Source organism: Lithobates pipiens, unplaced genomic scaffold (genome assembly GCF_037356315.1).
Source record: "Lithobates pipiens isolate NorthernLeopardFrog02 unplaced genomic scaffold, aLitPip1_a1.2 Scaffold_8, whole genome shotgun sequence".
Lineage (NCBI taxonomy): Eukaryota > Metazoa > Chordata > Amphibia > Anura > Ranidae > Lithobates > Lithobates pipiens.
The window spans coordinates 72,916,455-72,940,514 of record NW_027507903.1 but is presented as its reverse complement, the minus strand read 5'-3'; the positions used below and the strand labels follow the sequence as shown (position 1 = coordinate 72,940,514).

Below are 24,060 nucleotides of genomic sequence, written 5' to 3'. Positions count from 1 at the left end.
TTCTTTTGTACATTTTAGCCCCAATAAACTTCAAGGATAACTAAACCTTCCTTTTTAAAAATAAAACAAAAAACAAACATGTCATACTTACCTCCTCTGTGCAGTTGGTTTTGCACAGAGTGGAAATCCTTCTCTTCTTGGGTCCCCATGCAGCGTTCCTGGCTCCTCCTCTTCTTGAGTGCTCCATTGGAGAAGCGCTCTCCCTCTGGGGAACTCGTGCGGGCACGCTCCCGTGTCCTGCTGCTGTGTCTATTGACACAGACAGGAAGACTCGACCCCCTCCACGCGTCACTGGATTTGATTGACAGCGGTAGCAACCAATGGCTGCGCTGCTATTAATCTATCTAATCAGGACTCGAGACACCGGCTGGAGCTGGTGTGCTTGTTTTCGACGTTGGAAATACCGGTAAAAGGGGGGGAGGTCTGAGGGGTGCTGCACTATAGTTTTTTCACCCTAATGTATAGAATGCATTTAGGTGAAAAACCACAAGGATTTACAGCCCCTTTCAATGGGAGTGCCTAAAAAACATGCTTTTTTTGGTGTTTGACGCCTAACAACTAGAGGTACAATGAATGGAAATTTTGGAATGGAAAACCGCAAATGCATTATGCACCAAAAACCGAAACCAATTTTTATATATATATATATATATATATATATATATATATTAATATATATATATATATATATATATATATATATATATATATTGTATTATATTTGACTTTTTAATTAATATCATGAATACAAATGAATATGAATTTATTGTCGGCCATTATTGGTCCCTTCAGCCCAAGAAAAGCTCAATAAAAATGTATCCCTTTAAATTCTATGTATGTCTTCATAATGATCTGTTGCGCTTCCATTGTGGTGTCAAAAATCCTGCGTGCTGCATTTTTGGTCAGTTAAAAAAAAAAATGCACCCAAAACTCACCTCCCTGTTGAAATGCAATGAAAATGCAGGAAGAACACATCAACAACGCACCTGTGTTATGTTTTTGATGCAGGTTTTGAGCCATATGACCAATGAAAAACACACCATAAGCACAGTAAAATCATGGTAAAATCACAGCAAGATCATGGTATGATTGCGGCAAAATCATATGCGTTTCAGCCCTATTATCTGCGCGTTTTTCTCTTATCGGCCGCCAAAATTTCAGTGCATCTCTACTAACAACTATCTCTTCTGCCTAGTAACTAGCCTTCCATTGGCTAAAATAAAAACACCCAAACCTGAAAACGTAAGAGAAATGTGCAGAAAATGTGTGTAGAAACTTTAAGAAAAGAAGATGCCGACCCTCAAGTGGGAATGTCGCCTTAATGACAAGCTTGTATTTCTTCAAGCGTCTTCTATAATATTATTCTGATTTTATTCTGAATGTATTGTACTTCGGTTGGCACAGTTTCTCGTTTCTATTACTGATAAGGCTACATTAATGCATTTCAATGAAACACGGTATTAAGGTCTCTATTTTATTGCGGCGCAGTTCATGGTAATTATATATTACAAAGCGCTCGTGGCTTAGTGGACTTAAAAGAAAATGTGCGGGAGTAAATTTACTTTATAGAAAGCGCTTCCCGTAATGGATTAAACATTTGTTCTCCTACCCAATGTACCCTTACTGGTAATGGATATGAAATTTGATATTTCATAATACTATGCTCAATGTTTAATATAAGGATCTCCATTTTTATGTTTTTATTTGCACTGGCTAAAAGGCAAACAGCAAATTACCTCTCAGGCTTAAAGTAGAACTAGAGACAAAACCAATTTTGGATAGAGTAAAGGGAGGAGGGTGTAACCCCTGTCACTGGGGAGATTTCCCTTCACTTCCTGTCGCATAGCCAGTAAATTAGATGAAATCCCCACAAAATGAGGGAAACCCAGATTGTTACCAGAACTAGTGTCTTCATTGAAAAACATTCCTTCTATTAAAGAGGAACTGCAGTGTGCTTTGTAATAAAAACATATTTGCCATTCTGAAGCTTCCCTTCAACCACTTTGTATTATTTGTTATATATACTATGATTCTGTACTTGCCAAATATGCTGCAGAATTCTCCCTCCAATGAGTCTGGCTGCAACCATTTTAACTGTGGGCAGCTGAAGCTTCCTGGATTTACACAGAGGCACACCTCCAGCTCTGCAGCTATCATTGGCCCTCTTATGATTCACCCGAGTTGTACATGATGTCATAAGCCTAGGCTAATGACAAGACAAGAAACGGGAAGTGGGCAGAAAAAAATGTTTTACTGTCCAAAGTTAAAACAACAAGGGCAGAAGATTTAATAGATGGAAAGTTGAAAAATGATGAGAACCCAAAATTGGGAATATTCTTTCACTTTCACTCAGTGATAACAGTAAACAGGACAAATAGAGAGGGTGACTCCCTAACAGGTACACCGACAGCAATAAAAACCTGACAGGTGTTGTAATCCTCTCCACTCCAAACCAAAAACAACATTTCCCCTTTAGTTATAACTATATTATATAGCAGGCATGTCCAAAGTCCGGCCCACAGGTCAATTGCAGCCCACGTTCTGGTTTAATGTGGCCCCCCTGGTAATTTGCATATATATATACATATATATCTTTTGTGGCCCGCCCCAGGGCCACAAAAGATATATACTGTATTTATCGGCACTGCCTTGGAGGGGACAGGGAGGGGGCGGTACGAGCGCCGTCATATTACATACAGGAGAATCTCCTGTTTACTCGGCGGCATCTGTAATAGGAAGTCCTGTCTCCCGGGCTGCCATTGGATGACTGTTCTGTCTATCATTGGAGGTGGGACTTTGTATTAAAGAGGCCACCGTGTAAACAGGAGATTCTCCTGTATGTAATCTGTTGGCACTCGTTCCCCCCGTCCCCTCAGAGGCTGCAGATGGGCATCGATCAGGCTGCACTGATGGCAATGGTGAGGCTGCATTGATGGGCACTGACCCTTATATTGCTTCACAGTTATTTATTTAAAATGTTATATTTTTCCCTGAAACTTCCCTATTAAAGTGAAGGTGCGCGTTATATGGCGATAAATACAGTATATCCAAATAACGCGCCCAAGCTCATCCTTAGCCCTGAGCGGCGCTTGGGGATTCGTTGGGGCTACAAAAGATATATATATATATATATATCCAAATAACACGCCCAAACAAATCTCTTCACCACACACTGCCACAAAGGCAAGAGAATTCTTGTTGGGCAGTGTATTAGTGCTCAGACGAACACACTTAGACCGAATTTTAATGGTTCAAAGAATGTCAAGCAAAATGGTCGGCCCTCACGAATATTCACTACATCAAATCTGGCCCTCTTTGAAAAAAGTTTGGACACCCCTGTTATATAGATTTAATGGTTAATTGATTAGGTAATGTTATGTAATGCATCTTAGAGAAAAAGTAATACAGTAGTATACACCAGGTGGCAGAACACACAGTACAGTTTGTTGTGTATGGGGCTGCGTAGCCGCAGGCTGGTCAGGGTGTCCATGCTGACCTGTGTCCACAGCCAAAAGTGCCTACAATGGGCACATAACCATTAGAACTGGACCACAGAGCAATGGTAGAAGGTGACCTGGTCTGATGAAATCAAGAACAGTTTGCGAAACACGAGTTCAAGCACCTGTGGGATATGCTGGAAAGACAGGTCTGATCCATGGAGACCCCACCCCACCTCACAACTTACAGGACTTAAAAGATCTGCTATTGATGGCTTGGTGCCAGATACCACACCATACCTTACAAGGTCTAGTGGAGTTCATGCCTTGACGGGTCATGGTGGACAGTCATAATGTTATGGCCGATCGGTGTAATTCTCAAGAGCATCATAACAATCACGGTAGTAACTAATATGGTTGACACTCTACATGTGCTGAATAAAATAGAATGTTTAGTAAAACAGATGATTACAATATGGCATGAGTTTGGCTCAAAACTTTAATATATATATATATATGGCTTGCAAAGATTTAAAAAAGTTGTTTTGAAGCTTACTGCTTGATACAGTTCTATAAAGAATTTAGGAATAATACAGACATTGTCCTTTCCTTGTGGCTTGCTGATACATCCTCTTATTATGGCTTATAAAATTTCAATATAAGTTAAGCAATCCATACAGTAGATTATACAATTTTCTCGCATGGTGGAAGGAAAGAAAACTGCTTGATTCTCCTCTCAACAGAGTCAGTGTTGATGGAGAAATCCCTCCCGGCGCACTAATGTGTTCTGCCGGCAGGGAGCCATCTCAGCTGGCAGAACACGATTACTGCTAGCGTCTATATCCACCGGCAGTGATTGCATGCAAAAAATTTGACAGGGCTGGTTGTACTGAAGTTGATTGATGGATCAGCCTGCCCATTGATTGATTGAATCTCGGCCAGTCACTGCTGAACCAGCTGAGATTTGATCCATCTATGGCCAGCTTTAATAAAGTGAAGAAAAAGGAAAAGAAAGGTGCCTAATTTAATACAGTGCACAAAGGGTTAAAAGCACCTTTGTGCACTTTATTACATTTTGCATACTGCACTTAGAGTCGCCTTTCTTTTCCTTTTTTATATCTCCAGAGTTGCTTCTCCTCTAACCAAAGTGCTGCTAGAAGTGCCACCTCATCACTGTCATCCCTCTGACCAGCGATCCACCTCCACCAGAGCGCCCTTATCTCCTCTCTGTTTAATAAAGTGAAAACATAAGGTAATAGCCTAGTGTTGTTCTCATAGTTTGCAATGCAGAACTTGTCAGCGAAGCAAACTGCCCATATGTTTGTTTTTCTCATGGATGCCTCATTTGTCTAGTCTGGTGACATATGGGACATGTCCTAAGATTGAAGCCTCATGCACACTGGACGTTAAAATAAAGTTATAAAAATGGCAGTAGCTTTGCAATACGTTTTTCAGCGTTTTTTTTTAGCATTTTTTTTTTTTAGCATTTATTATTTAATTCATTATTATTTTATCGGTTTTCCGTGTTATCGCTTTTTTTCAATGGATCAAAAATGTTAAAAAACACTGGTGATCCGTGTTTTTGAGCATTTATCGGCGATTAGCAGCATTTTTTTTTTACGTTTTTACAGCTGAAAACAGCTGAAAAACTCCTCTCAGAACACACTAGTTTTGGGGGTTTTTTTACAGCCAAAAAACACCCCAGCCAAAAACAGTTGATAAAAGCGTATATGTGCATGGACACATAGGATAATATGATGGGGAGTTTATTGACTGTAGAAAAAAACGCCTGAAGCCAAAAACAGTTGATAACAGCCTATATGTGCATGGACACATAGGATAACATGATGGGGAGTTTATTGACTGTCGAAAAAACGTATGAAGCTTAAAACAGTAGCTGTAAAATCGTCCAAAAACGTCCAGTGTGCATGAGGCATTAAGGCCTGTACACACAATAAGAAAATCAGAAAATGAATGTAATCCGATGAATGATCTGCTGATTTACAGATCGTTAGTACGGTGCTTTTGACAGCCGATTCCGGTTTTTCGTACGACAAAAGCTGGATGTGCAGGCTATAAAATTTTAATCGTACGTGAACACAATGTCCGACTTTCATTTAATTAGTATGGTTTTCGTCTGAAAAAAAAAATAATTTCTGAGCAAGACTACGCATGCTAACTAAAGAATACATACAAAACTATTCAACACATTACGTCACTTCTGAAGTTGAATTTTGTCATACAAGTATTTTTGGATGGTGTGTAACCTCTTCATTTTCAATATGAGACTAGCATGCAACAAAAAACAGACAAAATGTTCATCGGAAAATCTGATCGCTTTAGTGGAGTAGTGAGTGATACTGCTGTCATGCCTCCTGTTGGACTATAGTGGCAGAGCCTAATGCAAGATCATCATGAGGCCCCCAAGCACCTGGGATCTATGGGCAGTGCCCAGGGGACCCATGCATTAAGCCAGCCCTGGTGTGTTGGCCAGTGTATCCCCTGCTTTGCTCGGTGGTTTCACCAGTGGCTCGTGGGACGAACCACATACTATACCAATATAGTATGTTTTTAGCCAAAGGCGGAGTTCCATATGAAGTCATACACATAAAAAAAAAATCCAAATACTAAATTATTACATCATATACATTTTCCTATGATTTTCCACTATAATGGACTCGGGGGTTATTTTTCCTAGACAGCTTTCTACCCTTTTGTAGATCTCTTTTACACTGAAACCTGTAAAATATGACAAATGTTCATACATGGACAATATATTGTAGCTGAATAAATGGTTTAAATTTTAACCTCTTCCCATCCAAGGTACGTCACATGACGTCCTTGAATTTGTGGGAGTATATCTGAATGATGGGTGCAGCTACAGGCATCAAATGGCGCCACCTCGGCTGGGAATCCGAGATCGTTTATTTATTTGTTTTGATATCAGGCTTCCCAGCCTAGATGGGAGATGTGGGGTCTTACTGACTCCATATCCCACTGTAAAGAGGACCGATCATGCCATATTCCTAGTACAAGGGATGTTTACATTCCTTGTAATAGGAATAAAAGTGATAAAAAAAAATATGTCAATAAACAATTAAATAAAATTTTAATTTAAAGCGCCCCTGTCCCTGTGTGCTCACATGTGAGGCATCGCCGCGGACATTAGAGCGAGAGCAATAATTCTAGCACTAGACCTCCTCTGTAACTCAAAACATGTAACCAGTAAAAAAAATTAAAATGTCGCCTATGGGGATTTTTAAGTACCGAAGTTTGGCACCATTCCACGAGCGTGTGCAATTTTAAAGCGTGACATGTTAGGCATCTATTCACTCAGCGTAACTTCATCTTTCACATAAAAAAAAAAATGGGCTAACTTTGTTTTTTTTGTTTTTAAAGCATGAAAAAATTGCTGCATAATTACAATGTGAGATAAAAAGTTGCAATGACCTCCATTGTATTCTCTAGGGTCTTTGCTAAAAAAAAAAAAAAAAATATTCTATGGAATTTTATAGCAAAAAAACTATGAATTTTACATGTAGGAGAGAAATGTCAGAATTGGTCTAGAATGAAAGTGGTTAAAATCAAGAACATATCTAAATCTTACAATGTAGCTACATATTAAGATTATTATTTAATGAAGAGTTACTAATGATAGTTACTAATTTATGCACGTTATATTTGCCTAATGGCTATGGATGGTATTTATTTTTCAGAAAAATAATACTTGCAGCCAAGGTAGTGTTGGCTGCGTTATTATATTAACGCTCAGGAGGCTCAGTCTAGGAGGTATCTGAGGTTGTGAATAATAATAATTGCTTGGGGCTCTCCAAGACACAAGAGACAGCCAACAGACTCTGTAGTAATTGAGCTTGGCAGGTGAAGGCTCTAAGTGGCCTCTATTTGCTTTCTAAGGAGAAAGGAGGTCAGTAATTAAAAAAAGGGGACATATCCTTTTACAAATTAGGTGTTTGATTTTATTTCTAATTCCAGACATAAACCTGGGTCTCCCAGCCATAAACCTATCACAGGATTTAATTTAATCCAAAATCTAGAGCTAAACACAGGCTTTGGCCCATCATTGCCCTACTCTTATATCATGTGATACTGTGGCCTCATCCACACTCAATGTTTTCTCTGCTGCTTTTTCTTCCTAAACTCACCTGCATGCACACATACGTTTTTAAAGGAATTTAGAGGCAGAAAAATAAAAAAAACACAGCCAGTGTCTCCAGGAGCAGCAGAGTTTTAGCAGAAGAAAAAATGCTTGCCGTGCCTAAACGCATGTAAATGCATCTAAATGCGCCTTTAGCACTTGAGTGTTAATTCAGTTCAATGGTCAGAATAAATTATTAATATGGCCAATTAAATGAATTGACGGCCCAATCGCTTCACGGATAAACAGGTTCAGCTCACGTAGGAGGATTCACACTGATGCGAAAAAATCTGCATCCATGGCAGGAGACTGACTGTCTCTCAATGGAGCCAGTTCATACATCTCCGTAGCGCACTGGAAACGGGTCCTGTGCGGCTTTTGCTCCATTTCAGGTGCGAATTCAGCCAAAAATGTGGATCTGATTCACACCTGAAACAGTATACAGGGACGCACCGGACCCCCTGCCGCGGCCACAGCTAGTGTGAACCCAGCGTTAAACCCAATGCCAAAAGTGTAATATATTGCAGCTTACCAATCATTAGATGTGGTGGCTGGGTTCATTTTCACCTGATGATCTGTCTAGTAACTCTGAAGGAGCAACAGAGACACCTTTGAACAGCAGCAATGTTAGTCTGGAGGAGGGTAGTCTTAAGCCGCATACACACAATCTGATTTTCCAACGCTGATTTTCCAGGCTGTTGGCGGAAAAACTGATTGTTTGTACGCTCCATTGGACAATTGTTATCAGATTTTTCCATGGACAAATGTTGGATGGCCGGTTTTAAAATTTTCCGCTGACAAATATGTGTTGTGGGATTTTCCGAGCGTGTGTACACACGTCCATCATACAAAGACACATGCTCGGAAACAAGGACGAACCAGAAGCGGTTGGTCTTCTAAACTAGCGTTCGTAATGGAGAATGAACATTTGTGGCGTGGCAAATTATGAAATATCAAAATGCAGTGCACATTCTCTTCTTCTTTAATGGGATAATAATGAAGCTGCTTTGCTGGTGAAACTGATTGAGTTATTGCAAACAAATTTTCAAAGGCTTTTTTTCCTAGTGATATCAAGAATAATATTATAATTTTTTTTTTTTTTTTTGGGCAAATTACCAAAACACCATTAACCCTAGTTTTTAAGATCAAAGATACAACTATGTTGGTGTCTCTTGTCAATTTTACATTGTATTTTTTAAATGTAACTGCCTAATCCCAAACTGTCATTTGAAGTAAAACACACAACCAAATATTATTCTCCACAATTTTTTTATTGTGCATTAAAAAAAGAAAACAAATAGAATTAGACATGCTATCTGCCAATATGACTTAACCAAAAAGTGAATTCTAATCATCCAAAAATATAGAAAATATACCAAATCAAATCATTATTTTTCAATCAAAAAATAAAATAAAAGCCTCATGCATGTGTCTTGCTTCTTAACCCCCCTAGCAGTAATCCTGAGTCTGGCTCGGGTTGGGATTTTACTAACAGGAGCGGTAACCCCGAGCCAGACTCAGGATCGTATCGCTGGATGCAGGGGAGGACACAGGGAGAGTTACTTACCTTGTCCGTTGGATCAAGCGATGTCCTCCGCGCTGTGTGATCGAGCCGTCCTCCGCTCGATTCACAGTGCCGAATGCCGCCAAGCTCTGTTCCCTGCGACGTTACGGCGCACGGGAGTGGAGAACGGCGGCAAATTCAAAAAAGTAAAAGTATACAAAACACACACAGCACTGTAATCTTACAGATTACAGTACTGTATTAAAAAATACACACCCCCTTTGTCCCTAGTGGTCTGTGCAGTGCCCTGCATGCAGTTTTTTTTTAATAAATACTGTTTTTTCTGCCTGAAATTTGGAGATTGTCCATAGCAACCAAAACGTGTGCCTTTTTCAGTGTTTTAGGATTTGATTACATTATTGAATAATTTTTATTATTATTTATTATATTCAGGGGTCAAGTTCTGGGGAAAAAAGTGTGGGAACTCCCACCCAAGGTCCACTCCCCCACCAAAAAAGAAATAAAAAATGACACGCCTCATATGCACGAACGCTTCAAAAGTGGTATTTTTCATCCAATTTCGTATTGTGTGTATGAAGCTTAACTGTTAGTACATAAAAAAAAAAAACAATCCTCAATAAACATAAATATGGTAATTCTCTGAATAATCAGCATTCAACGGAAAGGTCATAAATGAACTGCACATTATCTGGACAGAATGTTTGGGGAGATAGTGATGTGTTCCTGCTTAGGAGATGTATGTTAGCTAGGGGGCCGCAAACTCTGCAGGGGCTCCAACACACACTCGCTGCTATTCCAACCCTTCACATATTTCCACATAAACCTCCCTCCTGGCATTAAACTTTGCCAGGTATTGTGCTCAGCTTACCACCCCAAACTGATGTTCCTCCCTCAGCTCACCTCTCTCCCTGCATGTCCTGTGAGCAGAATAGCTGATCTACCCGTCAGCTAGACCTAGACCTGATCTACCCGTCAGCTAGACCTAGACCTGATCTACCTGTCAGCTAGCTGTGATTGACAGGTAGATTGAAGCGGAAGCTGTCATGGGGCCCCCTACTGGCAATGCCTGAATGGTCAGGTGTGCAGTACTTACTATTGCGAGCTGTGTCGGCGGCTGCTGGTGTAGCACCTGTCACGCACCTTGCATATTTCATAGTCTTGCAGGACACGGCTGCTAATTGGAACTGAGTTCCTGTTGTGGAAAAAGTACAGGAACTCCGTTCCCATGCGTTCCAGCAGGACTTGAGCCCTGATTATATTATAAACTTTATCATACCCGGGATGTCTGCTAGACTCTGGTTTGAACAGATTTAAGAGAGTTATTCCTAAGAATTACATGACTACATTTTAAAACGCCAAATTTTCATGCAAAATAATTGTACTGCTTTCAGCACCTAAAACCAGACTGAATCATACCGCCAGGGAGGTTAATAGAGGGGGTCAACAATGCCAAGAGTTGGTGAAAGCAGGAGTCCATCATCCGGAGATAATTCTGAAAATCATCCGGATTATTCTCCTGGAGCTCCCGCAGCAAAGGCATATGACATAATTGGTCACGATTAATAAAGCAAACAATTTTTGGCCCAAGAAATCCTCCTCCTCCTGTTCCTGGACTGGACTTGGTTCAAAGCAATAGCTCCAAGGCCGCTCAGAAACAAACTGAAAAGCGCAAACTGAACATTGCTAAATGAAAAGCGCAAATCAACACTCTCCAAACTTCTAACATAAAATTTGCAGAAGGAGCCCAGAGGGTGGCACTAAAGATCTGAAAACCCACATAGTACATCACTACGTTCGTGTTTGTTGGCTGACAATTCCTTTCCGTTTGCATGCAAGACAAAATCCAGGCACACGCCTTCGGAAAAAAGTCCAAAGTTTTGTCTGAAGAAAATCCGATCATGGGTACGGCTTTAGATGGACTAGAAGATTTAGATATACTAAACAAATTGAAGCCAAACTTCGTTAACACTTTCAACCAGTTAAACGTTCATATACAGAGTTGCGCTAATAAAACACCAGTGATAAAAAGTCCAAATGTGATGAGAAGTAAGGATTCTTTAATGATATCCACAGCATCCGCCACCTTAAAGTGTGTTAGGCCTCGTACACACGGTTTGATTGTTGTACGACCGAGCATCTGATTTTTGTCAAAAGCACATGTGCAGGATTTTGTCTAGCATACTAACTATCCGCAAATCGTCGTTTGACACACACAAACGTAGTGACGATCTATGAGAGTATAAAGAAGAAGTTCATTTCTCAAGCGCCACCCTTCTGTGAATTTCATTTCAGTAGAAGTTTGGTGAGCGTTGATTTGGGATTTTCAGATCGTACAAAACAAATGCCTTTTAAAATACATTTGGCATAACTCCATCAGTATCACCAGCAAAGCTGCTTCATTATTATCCCATTAAAGGCGATGATGTCTCTACATTGTGCGCTGCATTTTGACATTTCATCAATTGCCACGTCACACATGTTAATTCTAGATTACAAACGCTAGTTTACAAGACCGAACTCTTCCGGCTCATTCCTTGATTCTGATCATGCGTGTTTTGTGTGAATTTTGTGTGACGATTTCTGACCATCCGAAAATCAGACATTGAATTCACATCCGAAATTTTTTTTATAGCCTGTACATCCTACTTTTGTCTGATAAAAAAGTAAATTCGGCTATCGAAAGCACCGTACTAACGATCCGAAAATCCGCAGACAGCTCGTCTTATGACTTTTCCCTTCTGATTTTCGTACCGTGTGTGCAAGGCCTTATCCTTCAGCTATCACCACCACCATAAGTAAAAGTGCTCACTAAGGCTGCTTTCACACTGGGGCGGTATTCAGGCGTTACAGCGCTAAAAATAGCGCCTGTGTAACGCCTGAAAAAAACCGGCCCCTTTAACTCCAGTGTGAAAGCCGGAGGGCTTTCACACTGGAGCGATGCGCTGGCTTCACCGCTCCTATTCACCGCTCCTAAACCGCTCCTACCCATTGAAATCAATGGGACACCGCGGCAATACCGCCGGCAAAGCGCCGCTGCAGCGGCGCTTTGCGGGCGGGTTTAACCCCTTTTCGGCCGCTAGCGGGGGTTAAAACCACCCCGCTAGCGCCCGCACACCGCCGCTAAAACGACAGTAAAGCGCCGCTAAAAATAGCGGCACTTTACCGCCGACGCCGCTCCCGCTGCAGTGTGAAAGCAGCCTTACAAGCTAGCATGGACCTCCTATCACCGAAGGTCAGTGACACCTGTGGCTCTAAACCAAGCCAGGGTCTTTACCATCCAGGAAACGTCTTAAGGCATATGGATCCACCATACAGGTGGCATTGTCACAGAAGATCCCCAAAATATAAAAGGCTCACCATAGTATAAAATTCTTAAAAACTTCATTCAGAGCATAGGTAATTTCACTTACATCAAGAATAGTATAAAATCGCATTAGAATCATATAAGCCGGCCGGCTAAATCACAACAGCCTATCCTTCCAGGATTTGAGAAGTGCGGTGATGTCACAAGTGTTACTGACCTTCTGTGATAGGAGGTCCATGCTAGCTGGTAAGCGAGCACTTTTACTCATGATAAAGGTGATAGCTGAGGGATTACACACTTTAAGGTGGTGGATGGTGTGGATATCGTTAAAGAATCCTTACTTCTCGTCACATTTGGATTTTTTATCACTGGTGTTTTATTAGCGCAACTCTGTATATGAATGTTTATTTGGGATCTGCTATTTCTCTTTGATGTTTATATGTAACTCTGATTAATAGCGCAGTGTTTCACTCTGTTTGTCACTTTTAACCAGTAATGCCCCATACACACTATCAGATTTTCTGCTGATTTTTGTCTTCAGATTTACCAAAACCATGTAGTGCAAGGGCCTGCTTGATTGCATACAAATTGAAACCCCTAAGGTTTGACCTCATGTTACGGTATAGAGTTTGGGAAAATCTGAAGACAAAAATCAGCATAAAATCTGATAGTGTGTATGGGGCTTTACAGTAACAACAGTTGTGTTGCTTTTGGGATAAAGGTTTTACCTAAATAAGTTGCTCACTGTAAGCATCCCTGTCAGTGGTGTATGATTTTCCTCAACCCCCTAATTGCTACAGCTGCAAGACAGCTTGTTCTGATGAAAAAACATCAAACTTACACTGATTCACAACCCAAATTCTTGAAAGAGAAGTGTGGGAATGTGTTTTATTTTAGAATCATACTTACCTAGGAGGATGCAGCATTGGTTCGATTCTGCATCTGTCCCCCTCCTACTCTAAGGCTGAGAACCGAGCAATCAAACACTGCCAATCGCTCAGTTCTCAGAGCTCCCTGAGCAGAGAGCTGGTGACTATCAGTCACCACTGTCTTCTCTGCCCCCCCTCTCTCTGGAGTGCTGGGCTGTAGAGGGGATGGGAGCAGCCGACTCAGGCTCTCAGTGCCTCGCTGAGAGGCTGAGCCGGATGCCGGTTCAGGCATGTGGGTGGATCCCGATCATATGGTCACGATCTTTCCAGAGCCTGGACCTGCTCTGTGACGTCAGCCGAGGCTTCAACCCGCTCTCTGCTGAAAGCGGGTCACAGAAGTGCAAAATGATCTGCACTGCTGTGATCCACAGAAGAAGTACAGCCAAACGAGCTTTGGCTGTATGCCTCCTTTAAAGATGTGGGAGTCATGGCTTAATGATGGGTTACAGTCTTTCACCTGGCCAGCTTGTCCTACTTTTAGCTCTTGTTTTGGGGTATACCTGTGTCTATGGGGACTCTTCCCCAACCTTTCTCCTCTATTTGTTTTCCCTTATACTCTCTTGTCTCCTCCTCCTCATTTTTTTTTCTTTTAGCTAGCCCCGTGATGTGACCTGTTTCACCCAAATCTTGACACCAACCTTGAGCGGTCTGCCCCTTGGGAGTTTGAACACGTGTTAGCATCCTTGCTTTGTACTATGTTTCATGCAGATGCTTTAGCCCCTGCGTGGGCTTGACAGCTGTTTATTTATTTTCTTAAACCGGTAGTAAAGTTCGTTTTGTGATTTTTACCTAAAATTAAGCTTATAATAAGGCTTACCTGTAAGTAAAATGATCTCCTAAATATGAAGTGAAAATACTAAAGCACTCATAATAAATTCTAAAAATTGCTAAAATAACAAATAATTGAATGAATAAAGCTACAACCATTAAAATAGTGATCTGACACCATTGCATATAGATAGATTCCTCTGTGTGCAAGCAATATTCATAGGACGCCACCTCAATAAGAAACAGCCAGTTCACAGCGATCCTAAAAAAAAATCCTCGCTCAGATTCCTGCCGACCTTTTTCCGTTTTATAATATCAGGGTTTCAGTGTATAGTGGTGCTCACATAAGGGCAAAAACAAAAGAAAAGCACACCATTGCGCAATGCTATTAATAATGACAATCTCCAAGGATGGATATTCTCACTCACATTTGTTGAAATAACAACCAGCACTTTGTTTAAAGATCAGACGCAAGTATCTCCTCACTCCGCATCTAGTATGCAATAAGCACTACAGATGTCATCACTAGGCTCCTCCCAATGCGTTGCGTCACATGTCACGTGACTTTCTCAAGGTAAGTATTTCATAATGTGCTAGTACGTGATACATACTAGCATATTATGCTATTATATTGCAGGGGAAATTTGTTTTTGTTTTTTTTTGCAGTGGTTTACTAACGCTTTAATGTACCAATAAAAAGAACTGAATTAGAAAAAAAACAGACTTACTGGCAGGATCACCAGGTGAAAATAAAAAAAAAGAAAGCCTAAAAAATAAAACTATCGCATCTAAGAATTGGTAAGCTGCAATATAATAAATGATAAATGCTCTTGGGTTTATTGCTGCTTTAAAAAATGACTGTGTATCACCTGAGGCTAGTCATGTATATAAGGGTTTATTATCACTTTAAATTGCCATATCATTTCCTGGGAAATTACAAAAGTTCTCTAGGAATTTTTTTTATCCCCAACGCTAACAAGTTCTATTTGGTGTCTATCACAATTTTATTATTATTCACTCCAATTCTCTTGTCTGGTTAATATACTTCCCATTTCAGGTTCTCAGAGCGGCCATTGTGACAGTGAACAGTTCTTTTGTCTGCAGAATGCAGGGCATCAGATATCAGCGCACGGCGTCCACAGACGCACCGCACACCTATAGCTTAGCAAGCACATATAAATATTTATAAGCAGATGCATTGTTTGGCGATAAAAAGAACCAAGGTTATAAACAGGCTAGGAAAATTTACAAGGGCATCCCCGTCTCTGTTATTCAGCCCGTATAACCGGCATTTATTGTCCACATCACAATTTTCTTTGAAAACCCTGACAAGTGGAATCCGAAAGACCTTGAACCTTCATGGGGTCATGGAAATTTTGCTGTGAGATCAAAAATGTTGCATATTTTTCCTAAAGTCATTCAGATCCATATTACAGCCGAGAACTGTAGTGTTCTTCGTGGGATATTTCCCGTTATGCTCATGGTATTGGATTACATATATCTCCTATACTCTGGCTTGAAAAAATCAATAGACATGATATGTAAAGATCCTGATCTCTGCAGTATGCATTACTCGGTTGTTATTTGATCTAGTTAGTTTGCAGATGTTTTCTCTGCAGAATGAATAGAGTGCAAAGTCTGTGCTGCCTTTGGATGAGAAAAGCTGGCTTGGTAAATACAGACCACAGCAGCCTGTTATTAAATGATATTCAGGGGCAGAGAACGTAGAATGAAGATAAGTGACAGCTAAGAAAATGTGATTTTTTTTTTCCATGTCAAAGTCAAATATTAGGACTTACAGCCCTGCATAATGAATCAATTGATTAACTACTTGTATACCTGCCTGTAATACCGCTTTATTACCAGGCCTTTTCTTTCTGTGCTATAATGCATTATATTTCCTATAATACCTCAATCAGGAAAATGCTGCATTATGATCACTATAATACACCCCTTCCTGCCTGTACATGACACCCCCCTATAAAATGTATACACAACATTTTTGCCCGTACATGTGTGAGTATCGCACCCTTACAGTACCTTGCCAAAGTATTCACCCCCTTGGCATTTTTCGTGTTTTGTTGCCTCACAACCTGGAATTAACATGGATTGTTTGAGGATTTGCATCATTTAACTTACAGAACATGCCCACAACTTTGAAGATTTTTTTTTTATTGTGAAGCAAACAACAAATAGGATAAAATAACAGAAAAAGTCAATGTACCTAACTATTCACCCCCCTAAAGTCAATATTTTGTAAATGTAAAGACACCTTTTGCACGTTGCTTTGGATAAGTCTCTATGAGCTTGCTACATCTTACCACTGGGATTTCTGCCCATTCCTCCTTCCAAAACTGGTCCAGCGCCTTCAAGTTGGATGGTTTGCGCTTGTGAACAGCAATCTTTAAGTCTGACCACAGATTTTCTATTGGATTGAGGTCTGGGCTTTGACAAGGCCATTCCAACACATTTACATGTTTCCTCTTGGCCCTTGTACACAATGTCGGACATTCGGACGGAAAATGTCCGATCGGACCGTGTTGTCGGATAATCTGACCGTGTGTGGTCTCCATCGGACTGTTTCCGTCTGAATATCCGACGGACCAAGTTTTCCAGCTTGGCTATAAAATTTTCCGACAACATGATACGATCGGACTTTGTCCGATCATGTGTAGAGAATTCCGATCGGACAAAGTTCCACGCATGCTCAGATCAAATTCCTACACAAAAGCTATTGGCTACTAGCGTGAACGTAGTCCCGTCTTAAAAAAATAACGTCTTCACGTTCTGAACGATCGGATTTTCCGACAATTTGTCCGACCGTGTGCATGCGACAGTTTCGGACAAAATCCGTCGGAAAAAATCCGACGGATTTGGTTGTCGGAATGTCCGACCATGTGTACAAGGGCTAAAACCACTCAAGTGTTGCTTTAGCAGTGTGTTTGGGGTCATTGTCCTGCTGGAAGGTGAACCTCCGTCCTATCCTCAAATCACATACAGAGTGGTACAGGTTTTGCTTAAGAATATCCCTGTATTTAGCACCATCCATTTTTCCCTCAACTTTGACCAGTTTCCCAGTCCTGACTGCTGAAAAACATCCCCACAGCATGATGCTGCCAACACCATGTTTCTCTGTGGGGATGGTGTTCTTTGGGTGATGTGATTTGTTGGGTTTGCGCCAGAGATAGCGTTTTCGTTGATGGCTAAAAAGTTCAATTTTTGTCTCATCAGACCAGAGAACCTTCCTCCATACATTTTGGGAGTCTCCCACATGCCTTTTCACAAACTCAAAACGTGCCATTTTGTTTTTTGCTGAAAGTAATGGCTTTCTTCTGGCCACTCTGCCATAAAACCCAACTCTATGGAGCGTACGGCTTATTGTCATTCTATGTACAGATACTCCAGTCTCTGCAGTGAAACTCTGCAGCTCGTCCAGGATTACCATAGGTCTCTGTGTTGCCTCTCTGATTAATGCCTTCCTTGTCCGGTCCGTGAGTTTTGGTGTGTGGCCGTCTCTTGGCAGGTTTGCTGCTGTGCCACGTTCTTTCCCTTTGGTTATGATAGATTTGATGGTGCTCCTAGGGATCATCAAAGATTTGGATTTTTTTATAACCTAACCCTGACTTGTAATTCTTAATAACATTGCCCTTTACTTGTTTGGAGAGTTCTTTGGTCTTCATGGCAGTGTTTGGTTAGTGGTGCCTCTTGCTTAGGTGTTGCAGCCTCTGGGGCCCTTTAAAAAGGTGTGTATATGTAATGACAGATCATGTGACACTTAGATTGCACACAGGTGGATATCATTTCACTAATTATGTGACTTCTGAAGGTAATTGTTGAACCAGAGCTTTTTATGGGCTTCATAACAAAGGGAATGAATATACATACGCACATGCCAATTATCATTTTTTTTTTCCTGAAAAATAGTTTTATGTATATATTTTTCTAATTTTACTTCACCAACTTAGACTATTGTGTTCTGATCCATCACATATAATTCAGATTTTAAAAAAACATTGAACTAAAGGCTGTAATGCAATAAAATAGGTAAAAAGCCAAGGGGGGTGAATAATTTTGCAAGGCACTGTAAATAATCTATATAGACACGGGGCTGGATTTTCCACTAGGCACTGTAGGCACGAGTCTACAGGTGCCCTTCTTAGAGGGGCACCTATCAGTATGAGTTTGTTTTAACCCTTTCGCTGCCAGGTCCGTACAACATATGGACCTGACAGCAGGATGTTTCACACACAATCCGGTGACTGCAGCCACCAGGAATGTGTGTAAAAGTGACAGGCAGACTGCTGCCTGTTAGGTAAAAGCAATCCAAATGCTTCTACGCACCCCCAGTACTGCCCTCCTCCCCCCATATACCCCCCGCCATGTATTTCAGACTCCACTTGCCCATCTGCGGGCCCGGGACCGACATGGTGGGTGCTGGCGGGTGGAGGGGAGGGAGAAGAGCAGACACACATCCTCTCTCCTCCCCTTCTTGTTAGTGACCTGGAAAGTGATGTGTATGACGTCACTCCTTGGTCACCCTTCCTAGCATAACAGGGAAGGGATGTATTGAAATGAGATGTGGAATGCGATCCAGACCCTCACACCAGGACTTTTTGTCCCCTATGTGATTAAAAAAGAAAAAAAAAGCAAGTAAAAACATTAAAATAAACAAATAAATAAAGTTACACCCAAGCACATAAAATCCTCCCAAAATTGTTTTATGCACCCCCCCCCACATATACGCATGTAAACGCATGCGTGGGAGGTGCCTAAACATGAAAACATTGATTGTGATACACATTTTATATAGTGAGAGCAATAATTCTAGCACAAGAACTCAGTAACACTAAACTGATGGCCTATAGGGGGCTTTTGAAGCATCACCTATGGAAAATATAGGGTACTGAAGTATGTCGTCATTTCACAGGTGCACAAAAATGTAAGGTTTGACATGTTGGGTATCTATTTACTCAGTGCGGCCTCTTCTTTTATATTGTACCAAAATATGGGGAGCTTATTGCATCTGTTTGCCCTAAAATTCTCTGTGTTTTTTACTGAAATTTTAAGTTTCCTAGACCTTTGCTGTAATTTAATCAAGAAAAAAAATTCAGTCTTACTATCTTTTTTATGGGGTGAGGGGAGCTTCTGAATTCTCTGCCTATAGGCTCCTGAGATGTAAATCTGGCCCTGTATACACATCCTCCTGCCTGTACAACATATACCACCTCCCTCCATAGAGTGTATACACCCTCCTTCTGCTTTTACATGTGTAAGTATGACACCTACCACAGAATACATTTTCATTTATTACACTTTCTTTATGAAGAAAAACTATTTGATTGATATATTTTATAACAGAATGAAAAGGAAAATTGTGGGTATTTTTTTATATAGTAAAAAAATAAACAAATGGCTAAAAACACCAAAATAAAGTTAAAGATGTATTTGTGTCTATTTGTCAAAAAAAAAAAAAAAAATGAGATAACGTTTATTTGGGAACACTACTGGATGAAGAATAATTGTCAGCCAAACTATCACAGAACTAAAAACTGAAAAATGGTTTGGAAAAGAAGGAAGTAAAACATGCTAGTAATGAGGTGGTTAATGAAGCATGAAAATGAAAAAAGACTAAAAATATATTTTGAAATTGCAGCAACATATTAATGTACATATGCAATTTAAAGATCTACTTTATCTATAATTTATATGAGTTATTTCTTCCTAAAAAAGTTAAATGATTTACAGTTATGCTGCAAACATTTTTTTTTTTTCGTTTTTTTTTACTTTGCTGTTTTTTTTTTCCAGTTGCAGTCAAGAAGCTCCATTTGTTTTAATTTGTATGTATATGTAAATGCTCTTACCTAAATAATTGACTCCTTCTTCTGGTGTAATTGTTCCATATTTTACCATCATTTTCACAAAGTCAATAAGAGTTTTCATTATGGTTATTAATGTTTCCTTTTCTTTAGCATCATTTTCTATGGATAACAATGTGGAAATTAGGTAGAATTATAACATTTATAAACACAAATATAATTACTCATACAACTAATTTTAAATAAAATTTTATCAATATATTTCAATATATTATCAATCACTGCACAGTTAAAGTAATCTTGCCATACCTTATACAATTATAAGCAACACTGTCATACAAGTTCCTGTATAAGGCTGGATTCACACCTATGCATTTTTTTGCATTTTGCAGATTTGCACTACAGAACGTGCTCCATAGGAAACCATGTTACATGGACTGTAGTGCAAATCAGCAAAATGCAAAAAGCACTAAAACTGCATAGGTGTGAATCCAGCCTTACGAGGAGCCAGTATAAACCCTTTGCCTTTAGAATGACGTTCCATTCACACAACGCGTTTTTACATGCTTTTTGCAAAAACGCCGGACATTATTTTTAACATGTGTTCCTATGGAACACGTTCATGTCAATGCATTTTTGTGCATTGACATTGGCTTTTGAAGGGTCATTGGCTTTTTTAAACAGAAAATGCTGCTTTTTTTTGCATTTTTGGTTTAAAAGACTTCAATGGAGAAGCTGCAGAAAAGCATGTAAAATTTTGCCGGAATTTGCATTTTTTTATCTGCACAAGACCAATTTTTCCCCCAAAAAAATAAAAAAAAACATAAAAAAAACACGAATCATGAATTGAGGCAAAAACGTGGCAAAATCATGTGTTCAAAAATGCAAAAAAGCACAGAAAAAGTACTGCAGAAATGCTCAAAAGCAACATACATAGATGTGAATCAAGCCTAAGCCCTTGTACACACGGTCGGAGATTCCGACGGAATGTGTCCTATCGGACCGTTTTGTCGGATATTCCGACTGTGTGTGGTCAGCATCGGACTGTTTCCGTCGGAATATCTGACGGACCAAGTTTTCCAACTTGCCGGTAAAATTTTCTGACAAAATGCTCCTATCGGACATACTCCGATCATGTGTAGCCTACTCCGATGGACAAAGTGCCAAGCATGCTCAGATCAAATTCCTAGACCAAAGCTATTGGCTACTAGCCTGAACGTAGTCCCGCCGTAACGAAATAACGTTATCACGTTATGTACAATCGGATTTTCCGACAATTTAGTCCGACCGTGTGTATGCAACATCAAACTCCGACGGATTTGGTTGTCGGAATCTCCGACCATGTCTACAAGGGCTAACAGTGCTAAGTGCCCTTGGAATCCAAATACTTTTTTTTTTTTTTTTTACAAATACCAACTATCTGAAAAATAATTAGGCACCCCCCTCCTCCCCCATTCTTTTCAAAAGGTCACACAGGCATTACATTATAGAATACTGATGTGTAATCATAGGCAAAATATACTCCAAATTTCAGCTGATGGTATGAAAAATAAAAAAAGCTATAACACATTAAGGCAGCTGTAATTGTGTGCCAATTTTGCTTAATAGTTTTTATTTTGTAAAGACAGGTTTGCTTTAAATTTAGTACCAATTTTCCCCAAAAAATAAAAAAATTAATAATAATTTAATTAAATTGGACGATAAGTACATTACTTTTGTTACATCATCATGGAGTGGTGAACAGATAGACTCTACTGTGTTCCAGGTATGAGACAGGAAGTCTTGGCTCCAACCCGGAACATAGTGCGGTATGCTGTATGTAGCCTTAGCCTCTAAGAAAAGCTGGAGTTCAGCTTTACAGTAGACCTAAAGGCAAACTTAAAAAAAAACATTTGGATAGAGGAAGAGAGAGATATAACCCTGTCAATTATACTTTTACCACCTGTGTCCCATTGAGAAGATTTCCTTTCACTTCCTATACCGAAGGCAAAACTGGAAGTGGGAGGAAATCACTCCAAATTAAGGGAATCCCTGGTTGTCACCTGTGTGTGCCCCCAATGGAAGATTTTCCCTATATTACTATTCTGGTGACAACCCACATATTTGGAATTTTCTTTTTTTATTGCTCTGGCTGTGAAACATTCTGTCCACTTCCTCTCAGGAAACAGAGAGCATCAGTATGGTAATCATGGCAACATGTTTTGGGGGCAGGTCCAACTTTCTCAAGCCTTGGTGGAATGTATCACAGCTGGAGCTCGGGCTGCTGTTCAGCTGAGCAATGACGTAGAGGTGTTTGGCAGGTGTGGAGAGGTGCCAGGTCTTCCTATGTGGCCCAGGAAGGTCAAAAAGTTGGACAGCCCTAGTCTATGCTTTTCCAGTGAAGGTTAATACAATGGTGTAGGAATAAGTTATTATTTATTATATACCTGCATTAAGGCTCTTTATGAGTTGATAAAAATTTGGGAAATATTGTAAATCTTCAAAGTTTTCTTCCGAAGGCATTTCATTCCTCCTTTCCATATTAGGTGCAGGGGACCAGTCACTGCCAGCAACACTGGTGCTCTGTTCTGAGACTTCCTTCTCTTGTGGTTCCTTAATTATAAGTATACAAAAGAATAAAATAAAGTAATATAAAATGTATATTATATATTTATATATAATATATAATAATATATGTATGTATATATATATATATATATATATATATATATATATATATATATTATTTATATATATATATATATATATAATATATATTATTTATATATATATATATATATATATATATACACACACACACTGTATATATTATAGATTTGTTTTCAAAATTAATAAGGCTTTCCTGTAGAGGAAAGCTAAAGTAAATAATATTGGAATTTATTTTAGAAAACAAATGTGTAGAAGATCTATGTTCATTCCATATGATCTCATGTACTTTATATAGCTGCATACTGTATTCATCTCTGGAGAATTTTCATTTGCCAAAGAGTTAATAATTAAATAACAACATTACTCAGCATTGCAATTACAACTGATAATTTGGATGCCAAATAGTAACTTCGCCCACATGTAATCACCCAGTGACAAAAATATTATTTTATTTTTCAAAAAGTGGGCAGCGTGGTGCAATGAGTCATCTCCTGGCATGCATCTTATATGGACTTCTTAGCATGCTTTATGTTTGCACTCATTTGGGTATGCCATGACTTCTTTTCTGCCCTCCATGACTTTAAATAATTTAAAGAGTAACTCCACTTTTGTTGAGAAAAAAAAATCCCCTCTGGATGATATATGCACATTGCAAGGATTTTAACAAAGTTTGTTGCAAATTCCTACCCTTTGTTATTCTGAAGAAATCCCTGTGTGTTTTTCTGTGTCCATGAGTAAATCTGTATGGGAGTGGATTCGTAATTATCAATCAGCTGCTGCACCTGCAGGGCTATAATGAGGAAAATCGCAGGGTCTGCATCCCTTTAGACGTGATTTCCTTTTGGGGTTATCACACCAAAAATGACATTTTTGTTGCGGGGGATGCCTGAAATCTGGTTTGTATTTTAGTGTAGACTTCTGGGAAAATCAGGGAGCCAATCACACAGGACTCAACAGGAGATGTTTATGAGGGGTATTAAGTACACATTCTGTGTACAGAACACCTCCAGGTAGCCATATTACATTGCATTTTACATAAAATTACAGCGCTGCAGATTGTAAAGAAAAAGGTAATTTTCAATACCATTCAATTACAATATGACTTGTGTCACAATGTATATCCTATATTATTATTATATTTTATTTTGCTGTTTCCCCCCCCCCCCCCCCGCAAAAGTGGAGTTACCCTTTAACACTTCTCAATTAGTGCAATAGATGTGCAGACACAGACAACAATAAAAAAAATATTTTTTTATTTAAAAAAATAATAGGCAAACAGAAAAATATCTTCAGCAAACAAAAGTTCATAAAGTGTTGGTACAACAAAATTAAAGGGTCGACGCACCACCACGCATTCCTTACAGGGTGTTTGAAAGCCCCCGTCTGCCTCAGGGTTCCCCAAAAGGAGGTCTCCACAGTTCAGCAGCCGTGTCTCAGCCACAAGCCAGCCCACATTGCTCACTCAGCTGTGCTCTG

General features: G+C 39.7%; 1 protein-coding gene across 1 annotated transcript in view; it reads right to left on the bottom strand.

The window, feature by feature from the left end:
- Positions 1–24,060, bottom strand: part of SCG3 (secretogranin III) — a 65,056-nt gene that overhangs the window by 19,621 nt on the left and 21,375 nt on the right. Inside the window, exons 7-8 of the mRNA XM_077470977.1 lie at positions 22,362–22,527; positions 19,981–20,097 (exon numbers count right to left, since the gene is read on the bottom strand). Coding sequence (XP_077327103.1) covers positions 19,981–20,097; positions 22,362–22,527 — 283 coding nt within the window. The remainder of the gene's footprint in view (positions 1–19,980; positions 20,098–22,361; positions 22,528–24,060) is intronic.